General features: G+C 41.9%; 1 protein-coding gene across 2 annotated transcripts in view; it reads left to right on the top strand.

Moving 5' to 3' along the window:
- Positions 1-1,804: 1,804 nt before the first annotated feature.
- The window catches only part of Ankfy1 (ankyrin repeat and FYVE domain containing 1), a 61,232-nt gene continuing 50,324 nt past the window's right edge, over positions 1,805-12,712 (top strand). The window contains exons 1-3 of one of the 2 annotated variants that reach the window (XM_050162722.1): positions 1,805-1,879; positions 9,466-9,658; positions 11,834-11,952. In XM_050162722.1, coding sequence (XP_050018679.1) covers positions 1,870-1,879; positions 9,466-9,658; positions 11,834-11,952 — 322 coding nt within the window. In that variant the 5' untranslated portion in view covers positions 1,805-1,869. Of the gene's footprint in view, positions 1,880-5,792; positions 5,962-9,465; positions 9,659-11,833; positions 11,953-12,712 lie in introns of those variants that run through there. The other variant, XM_050162723.1, reaches the window with a different exon arrangement.

Here is a 12,712-nt window from a genome sequence, read left to right as displayed (position 1 = left end):
AAAACCACAGAGAAACCCTGTCTCGAAAAAAAAAAATAAGTTAAAAAAAAAAATGAAAAGAGAAAACAGGCTCAGGTTAATTTACTGAGGTTGCAAAGGAAGACAAAGAAAACATGCAGAACAGATATCAGCACTTCGCAACTACTTAAGTCATTTTAGTGTTAGGATCTTGAGACTTTTTAGGCGACTCCATATAGAGGAGTCTGTTTATGCCTGAGGCTGGCTCACCTAGCCATCAGCCAGCAGAGTTTATGCCTGAGGCTGGCTCACCTAGCCATCAGCAGACAGGTGATTTGATCTCTGGCACTTTTATTGAAATTGACTAATACTATGTTCTTTACCCACAGGCCGCTAACCCAGAGGCACCACTCTGAACATTGCCCTGCCAATGCTTTCTTCACTCTCTAGTCTCCTATGCCTGGAACATGTGTTTTTAGTACATAATTGTTCTTAATGTATTTTAGTACCTTCCCCTCTTACTTTTTCTAGGTCTTTATCAGCCAGGGGTTCCCCTTCTCAGAATTTTAACCCTTGGCCCTACATTTTTATGATTTAAACTCCAAATTCCATTTCATTTCAAATTCCATTTATTTCAAATTTCATTTCACTACCCACCCCACTAATGCTTTAATTGTGGCACATCTTCCTAAAATTCTTGCCGTCCTCTATGGCACCACTTCCTTAACTGTTGCTACATTATTTTTATTCTCCTGAATTAAAGAAGCCTTTTGGTTGAACAGCAGGCCTCACATGTTGTAATTATACAAGATAGTTAAGCAAGCCAAGTAAATCTTTAAACCGGGTGTGGTGGTGCTTGCATTTAATCCCGGCTCTGGAGGCGGAGTCCGGCAGCTGTTTTATCAGGCCATCCTAGTCTCCTTAGTGAGTTTCTGGACAGTCAAGGTTATGTACGTAAAGAGACCCTGTCTTAATTCTCCTCCCCACCCTACCGCCAAAAAAACGAAAACCAAAGAAGTTTTGAATAAGCTAATGTTATCTAGGTATATTACATTTCTATTTTGCTATTATTAAATAATACATTCACCAAAAGTTTTAGCTCCTGGTTTACAGTCTTTTTTGTTTGTTTGTTTAATCTTCCAACATCTAATTACCGTTGTTTTTCATTTCTTTCCTGTCCTGGGTGTTTTTAGTTCCTAGTGTTATTTGGCTTGATAACTTTGACCTTGGATCTCACAATTTTGCTAGATTTTTAATAACTACAGAGCCTTGCAGTTTCTGCCACCCCTACTTCAGTAGACAGTGTGTGTGCCTTTTTATTTTTTATTTTTTGGTTTGTTTGTTTTGTTTTGTTTTTCGAGACAGGGTTTCTCTGTGGCTTTGGAGCCTGGCCTGGAACTAGCTCTGCAGACCAGGCTGGTCTCGAACTCACCGAGATCTGCCTGCCTCTGCCTCCCGAGTGCTGGGATTAAAGGCATGCGCCACCATCGCCCGGCTGTGTGTGGCATTTTTGACATGAGTTGTAGTTTGGTTTTGGCCATAAAATTCCCAAAGCCCAGAACAAATGCTGTCATTCAAGTTTTCTGACAGCGTCTTACATGGTTACAAAGTAACTTAAAGATCAGCAGTCTCTGCATCAGAGTAGTCCACGTTCGCTGTGCCCTGACGACCACCTGAAATATGAGAGATCAGTCAGTGCTTGGCAAATTCTCCAAAATGTTTAGTGAGGGGGTGGGGGTAAAATAAAAATAATAATAACCCTCGGCTCCTGCGGGGTGTAGCTTCTCTTTCATTCACCCCTCATCTGCTCAGGCTCCTCCCTTTGCCGCGCCTTCACCCAGATCTCGCGAGATTGGTTGACTCCGGTCTGTAGGCACTTCTCGCGAGGCTGCAGGCAGGGCCGGGCCCGACATGGCGGAAGGTAGGATATTTGTGGAGCGGCGCGGGACGGCATGGAGGTGTGAGGGCACCGTTGGCCGGACACAGAAACCCCGAGAGGGGTTGGTTGGGTGTGATCACACGGGGCACTGGGTGTCTCGCGAGCCTTCCTCTCTAGCGTCTCGAGCCTTTCCGTGCCCGGGGTTCCTCTGCGCCGTTCCTATGGCAACGCCCCTCCCGCGGTGTGGCCCCGCGGGACCTGGGTGGACTGAGAATGCTAAGTGGGGTCTAGGTGTTGGGAGGAAGCGCGGCCGCAAGGTTGGGGAAGGCTGTACAGAGGGCTCCTTGTAGTGCCAGCGATGCTGAAAGACGGGGGAAGTGCCCATCTCCTTAGGAAATCGAAACTGCTGTCATGGCAGGTCCTGCATCCGGAAGGGGTGCATCCCTGTCTTGCGGAAGAGCTTGGGACTCTTCCTTTCAGGAGGTCGGGAACAATCCAGGCTGCAACTGGTCATTGGGCTTCTTGGGCGAACGTTGTAATATCTGGGCTTTGTTGCAGCCCAGGCATGCGGGCGTGCCGAGCTTCTCCGAGGTTTGCAATGGGGGCAAGAGGCAGGCTTTGCTTAGTAAGGGAGTTGACCAAGGCTACAGTGCTCCTAAAAGATGCACTAAAGCCAGACCTCTGTTCCTTTACTTCCTGGTTCCTTACCCTCTTTTCTAGTGTACACTTTACTTACTGCAGGTAAAGGCATCTGGTCTCTCACGTTCAGCTTCCCTTAATGTAGAATCTCTGCTTGTCAAAACTTTACTGTACAAGTGGGGAAGAAAACCCAGAGAAAGTGACTTACTTGCCACGGATCATACAGTGATATTGGTCCTGGCCTGTGTGCTCCTCGTGTGTTGGAGAAAAATACTTCTTGTTGGACTTTATTGAGTCGCTGACGGGTGCTTGATTGAGACCTGTCCTATTTTGGTTTGTTTGTTTGCTAAACTTTGACTGAACGTTTCATTTCTTGGTCGTAAATTTGTATAGCGTGAGCCGGGCGGTGGTGGCGCACTCCTTTAATCCCAGCACTCTGGAGGCAGAGGCAGGTGGATCTCTGTGAGTTCGAGGCCAGCCTGGTCTAGAAGAGCTAGTTCCAGGACAGGAACCAAAAGCTACAGATAAACCCTGTCTTGAAAATTAAAAAAAAAAAAAAAAAAAATCTATAGCGTGACAGTTTGTGTAGGCTTCTCTGATTTGGATTAGGTTTACAAAGTTAATGAAGTAACTTACGAAGTAGGCCTGCCAGGTATGTTATTTGTTGAGGCCAGAGTTATGACTGGTACTGGGTCCAGTTTTCGTTTTTACTTTTTCTTCCATGTTAAAAACCTCGGAGGTGGAACCTCAGGTGAACACTTTCCCAAAGAAGAGGCGGAAGCAAAGGGACTTCTGAAAGACTGGGTGTGGTGATGCATGCTTGTAGTTCATTCAGAACTTGGGAGGTTGGAGGCAGAAGGAAGGATCAGAAATTTTAACGCCATTCATAACCGACCTGGGGATGCACAAAACCCTGTCCAAAGAAGAAGCTAGCCTGTGTTCTTAATCACTGGTATATCTCTCCAGCCCTACCTTTTCTGTTAACACCCTCCCCTTCCAACTCCTGTGGTATATTCCAAGTAACCTTGACATCTGAAAGAGATCTGGCCCTAGTTTACATTGAAACTTGTTTCTGGCCTCTTGTTGATTGTTCCCCTGTCTACTCACTAACTGTTCTTGTATGTTTCCAACATGCTTCTACCTCGACTTTGTCCCTGCAAAGCCATTTCTCTGCATGACTGAGGAGCTTTTTTTCTTCAGATAGCTTGTCACCGCAGAGGGTTTTTCTGAATGAAAAGCTTGTGAAGCAGGAGCTTTTCTTGTTTTATTCAGTGCTGTCTCTATCCCTAGGCTTGAAGGCCTGGCACTTGTTGATCACCCCTTAAGCTGCTTGGGACCTGAGGGTATAACTCTATGGTTGAGCATGTATTGAGTATGCTCTTAGCATAGATGAAATACTTAGCACCCAAACCGTTTGCTTGGATAAATCTGTAGTCTCTTGTCATGTGTGCTGGTTTTGGTTTTGTCAACTTTACACAATTTACTTTAGACATATCTGGGAAGGGGCAGTTTCACTTGAGTAATTCCCTCCATCATACTGACCTGTAGGCAAGTCTGTTGTGTATTTTTTTTTTTGATTGATGGTTTATTTGGGAGGGACTAGATCACTATGGGCAGTGGCCATCTCTCGGCAGGTATTCTTGGGTTGTATAAAAAGCAGACTGAGCAATTCATGGGGAACAAGCCAGTGAGTAGTGTCCCTGCATAGCTTCTGCTTCAGTTCCTCCTCCAGGTGTTTGCTTTGGCATCTCTCAACAAACTGTGATGGGGAATGAGGAAGCCAAATTTTTGCTTCCCAAGTTAGTTTTGGTCAAGTTGTTTTATCACAGCAATAGAAAGCAAACTAAGGGGTTGGAGAGATGGCTCAACAGTTAAGAGCACTGACTATTCTTCCAGGGGTCTTGGGTCCAATTCCTAGCACCTACATGACAGCTCATAACTGTCTGTAACTTTAGTTCCTAGGGATCCAACACCCATGACAAAACACCAACGCATATAAAGTAAAATAAAAATAAATAAATTTTAGAAAAGCAAACTAAGACATTATATAAATTGGTGTTCAATTACATAAATTATATAACTCTGAAAAACATCTTTTTTCTTTTTCTTTCTCTTTTTGGTGGTGGAGGGGGGTTTTTGAGACAGGATTTCATTGTAGCTTTGGAACCTGTCCTGGAACTAGCTCTTGTAGACCAGTTCTTATAGAACTCACAAAGATCCACCTGCCTCTGCCTCCCAAGTGCTGGGATTAAAGGTGTGCGTTACCACCGCCTGACTTGATCAAGGTAATTAATTGGAGTTTGCTAACAGTTTCCGAATCCATTGCCATCATGGTGAGGAGCATAGTGATAGGCAGGCAGGTGCTGGAGCAGTAGCTGAGAACACTATACTGTGATCCACAAACAGCGAGAACCTGTGGCTGGTGTGGGCATACTTCCTCCAAAAAGGCCATACTTTTTTGAGACAGGTTTTCTCTGTAGCTTTGGAGCCTGTCCTGGTAGACCAGGTTGGCCTCGAACTCACAGAGTTCCTCCTGCCTCTACCTCTGCCTCTGCCTCCTGAGTACTGGGATTAAAGACGCGCCCTACCACCGCCCAGCAAGGCTATACTTCTTAATCCTTATAATCCTTTTAAACAGTTCCACTTCCTGGTGCTAAGCATTCAAATACATGATCTTCTGGGACCATCCTTACTAAATCACAACTACTTTTTTCTAGCACATTTAAGTCTAAGCAAATAAAGTGTAATTCTTGAGCTGGAGATGTAGAGTGCTTGCCTTGGGGCCAGTCTCAGCACAAAATTTTTTTTGAGATTATAATATAATTACAACATTTCTCCCTTCCTCCTTCTAAAGCCCCCCCCATATACTCTTCCCTACTCTCTCTTCAAATTCATGACCTATTTTTCATTGTTATTGTGTACATGTATATACATGTACATACACACATGTGTCTATATATATATACACACATACATACACATATATATTCCTAAATATAACCTGTTCAGTTTGTATAATGTTACTTGTGTGTATGTTTTCTGGACTGTTTGACACTAGATAGTCAATTGATGTTTTCTTCCCTGGAGAAGACCATCTCTCCCAGCTTTCCTCAGTTGCCTATAGTTCTTTGTGTAGGATTGAGACTTGTAGGCTTTTTCCAGTTCACTTGGGTGTATTCATTGATGTTATCCTTGTTCAGCTCACATTTGGGCAGTCTGTTCTTGAGGTTTTGTGGGTGTAACTTCTGATAATTACTAGGAGACACAACCTCAGCAAATTTCCTGATCCTCTGGCTCTTACAATTCTCTCTGCTCCCCTCTTCCACAATGTTCCCTGAGCCTTAGATGCTGGAGTGTTTTATAAATGTATCTCTCGGGACTGGGCTCCACAACTCTGCAATTTTATTGGCTGTGATTTCCTGTAGTGGTCTCTGTTGTAAAGAGAAGTTTCCTTGGAGAGGGGTGAAGACTACACTTATCTATGGGTAAGGACCAATTCTTAGGAATTATGCAGTTTTAGTAAATTAGTGGTTGTTGATTCTCCTCCGGTAACCATGCTTTCACTAGAACTGAGTGGTTAACTGGGTTCCAGTACCAGGCATGGTTTACCTTTTATTAAGTGAGTCTTAAATCCAATTAGAGAGCCGTTGGTTAATGCCAACGCATTCATGCCGCTGTTGAACCCTTAAGATTATCCTGCCATGTTGCTTGATGATGTGATTCATAGATGTCATCATAGTGGGGAGAGATTATTTTTATTCTTATGTTTTGTAGTGTTTTGCCTGCATGAACATATCATGTACGTATCATGTATATGTCTCGTGCCCGAGGAAGTTGAAAGAGGGCATTGAGTGCCCTGGAACTGTAACTTGTGAGCAAGAATTGGATCTCAGTTCTCTGTAAGACTAGCCAATGCAGGCTGGAGAGATGGCTCGGTGGTTAAGAGCACTCACTGGCTGTTCTCCCAGAGGACTGAGATTCAATTCCCAGCACCCAAGCAGCTCACAGCTGTCTATAACTATAACTTCAGTTCCAGGGGATATGACTCCCTCACACCAATGTACATGAAATTAAATAAATTATGGGCTATAGAAATGGCTCAGCAGTTAAGGGCACTGAGTGCTCTTCCAGAGGACCTGAGCTCAATTCCCAGTATCCACATCATAGCTAACAACTGTCTCTAACTTCAAGATCTGATATCACAGAGATATACATGCAGGCAAAATACCAATGCAAATAAAATAAAAATAAGTAATATTATTTTAAAGAAAAAGACCAACCAGTGCTCTTAATGACTGAGTCATTGTTTCAGACCCCATAAAATGAAATTTAAAAAGTAAATAAGTGGTTTGATACATAGTTGGTTATAGACTTTTACTAATTCAGTGAAATTTGGTCAGGAGACCACTTTAGACAGTTGAATAACAAGGTGAAGACATTTTACACTGGCCATTCACTGGCCAGCGTAATAACTGCTAGCCACATATGGCCACTTGAGCTTAAAATTAAATGTCTTTAAACACTTAGTTCCTGGACACATTAGGCACATTCTAAGTGCTCAGCAGCAGTGTGGCTAGTGGCTCCCGGAGATAGTAGATCAGTAGAATATTGCACCACACAGAAAGTTCTGTTGGAGAACACTGTTCTAGAAAGTGTTTTGTTAGCATAGACTGGTAAAACTGGGAACAAAGAAACTCCACATTTGAAGGACATCTCTACTCATTCAATGGTCCCAGACCATTGATAAGTAATTTATCTAGTCTGTTGATCTCTCCTTATCTCTACTGTGATCTTGTTTTCAAGAAAAGGGGGGGGGAAGGGTGGGGCATGGTAGCACACCTTTAGTTCTAGCACCCTGGAGGCAGAGGGCAGCCTGGTCTGTATATAGAATCTCACTCAGACAGGCAGAGTGATATGATGAAAACCTACTTCAAGAAAGACTAATTAAATAAATAAAGATCATATCTTAAGGAAGAATACATGAGCTTATTTACTTATTGATCTTAAAGAATTTCCTTTAGTAACTGAAATCGTAAGGTAGTTTATGAGGTGTATTTTTGGGGGTTAGGGATAAGCATTCATAGGGCTAAACCCATGATCACATTGTGGCCCTAAATAAAGAGAATATGATGTTTTTAACATCCTTGTTGAAATATCTTGACAAAAAAGTATCTCTATAGGCAAAAGAAAAAAACAGAAAAAAAAAGGTTTTGTTTTGTTTATTGAGACAGGGTTTCTCTGTGTAACCCTGGCTGTCCTGGAACTCATTCAACAGTCTGGTTTCAAATTCAGAGATCCACCTGCCTCTGCCTCTGAAGTGCTGGGTGTGCGCCACCACCACCCACTTTGAAATTTGCTCTTATTGCTTGTGTGGAGTGTAAACTAGATTCTAGTATGATGGATGGGCCTCTAAATTTTTCTTTCTGTCCTGCTTCAGTACCTGCCCGTTGTATGACATAGAGTCTGTGTATTTCCTATGCTGGTGTCGAGATCTCTGTGCTCAGTATTCTCCCCTTGGAGGAAATTGTACTTTCTTGGCTCTTTAGTCTTGAGTCACTAAGAAGAGCTCTTCAGAGTCAGTGACCTGAGTCTAACCCAAAGTGCTTGAAATTTTAAATTCAACTCCGCTGTTTTTTTGTTTTGTTTTGTTTTTCGAGACAGGGTTTCTCTGTGGTTTTGGAGCCTGTCCTGGAATTAGCTCTTGTAGACCAGGCTGGTCTCGAACCTACAGAGATCCGCCTGCCTCTGTCTCCCAAGTGCTGGGATTAAAGGCGTGCGCCATCACCGCCCGGCTTGATTGCACATCTTATAGGTGGTGGTGGCGGACACCTTTAATCTCTGCACTCAACTTGATATCTGAGTTTGAGGCCAGCCTGGTCTACAGAGTGAGATCCAGGACAGCCAGGGGTACATAAAGAAACCCTGTCTCAAAAAACAACAAACAAACAAAATAAAACAAAAAGCATTATTTTCCTTTAGCCATCAATTTAAAAGAAATATAGCTTGGAGGCTGGAAAGATGGCTCATCAGTCAAGAGCAAAATAAATACATTTTTTCAATATTTATAAGAAAAATATTATTGTTGTAATCTTATAAGTGCTTTTCAAGTTGATTTTCCTGGGATTTTTATTTATACCTGAGTCTGGGTGGGCATCCAGTTCTTTACTCCAGGCATTTATTGAATCTAGAAGAGGTGAAAAAACAGTCACATATATACATACGTGTGTGTATATGTATGAAGATCAAAGTATATTAACATTTAAATACATATCTTAAAACTTTTTTTCTAATTATGAAAGCAGGATATATTTGTTATAAAATAACAATCCAAAAGTGCAAAGAAAATCCTTCTTAGTAAGACTTGCTATTTGGTAGTATTTAATTTGCCTTTTATTCTCCATGTATGTGGTTATTCATTAAATTGGAATTATAAAGCATTTAGTTTTATATTCTACTTAATTAACTTTTTTTATAGTGTGTGTGTGTGTATGTGTGTGCGTGCGCGCACGCATGTTCACATAAATGTTCAAGACCATGCTACATGAGAGGGTGAAGTCAGAGGACAACTCAAGGGAGTTTGTTCCTTCCACCATGTGGGTCCTGGGGGATCAAACTCAAGTTGTCAGGTTCAGCAGCAAAGCACTTTTGTCTGTTGAGGCATCTCGCTGGGCCTCTTCTTTTCAGTTGCATTTTTAATATTTATTTTGTATGTGTAAATGTATGTGCGTAGGAACATTCATGTCAAAACGTGAGTGATGGAGGTCAGAAAACAATTTACAGGAATGGGTTTTCTCCTGTCATGTCAGTTCTGAGTTGAGCTCAGGTCCTCAGACTTGACAGTAAGTACCTTTATTTGCTGATCCATCTTGCCAGCACACAGTCATTTGTTTCTCTCAGATTATATAGAAATAGTAGACCATATGGCTAGATAGTGGTAAATGAGATTTTCCTTGCAACTGCCATGTAAACATTCTTTGTTTGCCTTGCAGAGGAGGTGGCCAAGTTGGAGAAGCATTTGATGCTTCTTCGGCAAGAATATGTCAAGCTGCAGAAGAAACTGGCAGAGACAGAGAAAAGATGCACGCTTTTGGCTGCGCAGGCAAACAAGGAGAGTAGCAGTGAGTCCTTCATCAGCCGCTTGCTGGCAATAGTGGCAGGTCTCTATGAGCAGGAACAATACAGGTGAGCTCCTGGAACCAGAACTGTACCTTTTGCTTCATCCCTAGCCACTTCACACTTCACACGTTGTGTCTTCTCATTCGCTCTTATTTTGCACTCCTCAGGATTGAAACAGGGACTTTGCATATGCTAGACAAGTGCTGTACTGCCGAGCTCTGTCCTCAGCTCTTTTGTCATCTTGTCCTGAAACAAGGTCTCAGTAGGTTGGCCAGGCTGCCGTTGCATTTGTGATTTTCCTGTTTGAGTCTCTCAGGTAGACAGGATTAGACCTACCTGCGCTACTAGGCTTGATTCTCATTCATTTTCTTGCCAAATTTATTTCTCTATAATCAAAATTGTCAGCACTGAGTCACATGTGGTAGCTCACACTTGTAATCTCAGTACTAAGGAGACTGAGAGGAAGATTATTATGAGTTTGATGCTAGTCTCAGCTACATAGTGAGGTCCAGTCCAATGTGAATATGTTTGACTGAGTCCTTATCTCATAAAACAAAAGTAAGAGCTGGGCTGATGTCAGTAAGGTACATGAGGACCTGAGTGTGATCCAAAGAACCCATGTGAAAAAATTTGGGCCTCATGGCAAGCACTTAAAATTCTAGTACAAAGAGAACAGACTTTGGCAGTTTTGGGACTCACTGTCCATCAAGCCTAACCTGAGTGGTTGTGTTCGAGGCCAGTGAAGACCCAGTGACACGTAGATGGCACCAAAGTTGTCCTCTGGCTTCTATATGCACACTGTCTGCTCAGATCAACACCAAACCAATGAAAAAGATGAATAAGATCCCTTTGTTTCTCAAAATGTCAGTCTTTGTTAGAACCCTGTATGCTACTTGCTAGCCCTTTGATCTTAAACTACGACATTTAGGTTCCTGATCTGTGTAACAAAGGATGATCAGTACTACTCCATTTAGGGTTGAAGTAAAGATGAAGTCATACATGTTAAGACACTTCGAATAGTGGGCACATACCAAGGATTGATTATTAGCAGTAATAATCAATGTTTGTTTGAGTTACAGTTTCACCGTGTAGCCCTGGGTGACTTGGAAGCTGCTGTGTAGACCAGGCTGGCCTTGAACTCAGCAATCTTCCTTCTTCCTGAATATTAGAAAAAAAGGCATGTGCTACTATTCCTAGCTATTTATTTATTTTTGCGACAAGGTCTTTGGTAGCCCAGGATGTCCTAGAACTTGGTTGTGGTCATGAATAACCTTATATTTTTGATCCTCTTCCAATGCTGCAGTTTTGCTAAGTGCTACATGTTGGCACTTTTCTTTGTTGCCAAGCATGGCCAACCATATGGCTCAATCCTGTCAGCACAGTGGGTCATCATGATGTTTCAGTAATTGTCTGGAAGCCTTTTTTCCTTAAAATTGACATGGCACACACACCTCTTCTTTTTGTTTTTGTTTTTGTTTTTTAGAGACAGGATTTCTCTGTAGCTTTGGAGCCTGTCCTTGAACTCCCTCTGTAGTCTAGGCTGGCCTCGAACTCACAGAGATCTGCCTGTCTCTGTCTCCTGAGTGCTGGGATTAGAGGCATGTGCCACCACCACCTGGTGCTCTTTGCTTTTTGAGTCAGTGTAGCCCAGATTGATTTCAAACTTGTGATCCCATATGCTGAGGTTATATGAAAGTGCCACCCAGCCTCGACCTCTTTTCTTGATGAATGGTTGGATATTAAGTGGCTAATGTTAGGTATCAATGTTTCTGATAGAGACAGGAGTCCAGATATTAGGTTCTGTATTCTTGACTGCTTTGTGGGAACTAATTTGTTCTCTCTGTTTAACATTGCTTGACATTATTATGGAGGAAAGCAATAGCACAGTTTCAGAGCTTTGAGCTGTCCACATTTCTCACTCTGGTGGTTTATTTTGATACATTCTGCCTAAAACATCTTATATTTTATGTATGACTATTAATCATCCTACTTAGCTTATAGGTTCACCACAAGAATGCTGTTACATGTATTTGAGAGTAGATCATTCCGTGGAATTGAAGTAGAAGTTAAAAATTCTAGCAACATGTAAGCATGGTTCAGCATGTGGAAATATCTTTATTTTTTTTCTTTTGCAGATTCATGTTGATAATCATTATCCATGTATTTGTCAGGTGGGACTCTTAGCTTACCTAGTTATGATGACATTTCTCTTTTTGTATCTTTGGATATTTTCCTCATCAGTGATTTGAAGATTAAGGTTGGGGACAGCCACATCAGTGCTCACAAGTTTGTCCTGGCTGCCCGCAGTGATAGCTGGAGTTTGGCCAACTTGTCTTCCACGGAGGAGCTAGACTTGTCAGGTGAGTCTGACTTCACCAAAACACAGAACTAATGCACAAGACCTCTTAGTAGATGTCACCCTAAGTTAGTTTTTCTTTTCTTCTCTTTCTTTCTTTCTTTCTTTCTTTCTTTCTTTCTTTCTTTCTTTCTTTCTTTCTTTCTTTCTTTCTTTCTCTCTTTCTTTCTCTCTTTCTCTCTTTCTTTCTTCTTTCTTCTTCTTTTTTTTTTGTTTTGTTTTGTTTTGTTTTTCAAGATAGGGTTTCTTTGTAGATTTGGAGCCTGTTCTGGAACTAGTTCTTGTAGATCAAGCTTCCTCCAACTCACAGAGATCCACCTGCTTCTGCCTCCTGAGTTCTGAGATTAAAGATGTGTGCCACCACCACCTGGCTTTAAATTTTATTTTAATGTATGTGTGTGGATGTTTTGCATACATTTCTATCTTTGCACCATATGCGTGAAGTACCCAAGGAGGTCAGGAGAGGATGTCAGATTCCTTGGAACTGGAATTACAGATAGTGGTGATCCACCTTGTGGGTGCTGGGAGCAAACAGTGCTCTTAACCACTGAGCCATCTCTTTAGCCTCTGCTTGTTCTTTATGATTACATTTAATCCTTGAGTAACAAATCATTAATATTTGAGTATCTATTATGTTCTTATATTTAGAAAATGAGTCTTTTTAAATATTTATTTTATTATGTATATAATATTCTGTCTGTGTGTATGTCTGCAGGCCAGAAGAGGGCACCAGACCTCATTACAAATGGTTGTGAGCCACCATG

Source organism: Alexandromys fortis, unplaced genomic scaffold (genome assembly GCF_014885135.2).
Source record: "Alexandromys fortis isolate MF-2015 unplaced genomic scaffold, M_Fortis_MF-2015_v1.1 scaffold_84, whole genome shotgun sequence".
Lineage (NCBI taxonomy): Eukaryota > Metazoa > Chordata > Mammalia > Rodentia > Cricetidae > Alexandromys > Alexandromys fortis.
Note: the sequence above shows the minus strand (reverse complement) of the source record. Positions and strands in the feature narration are given on the sequence as shown.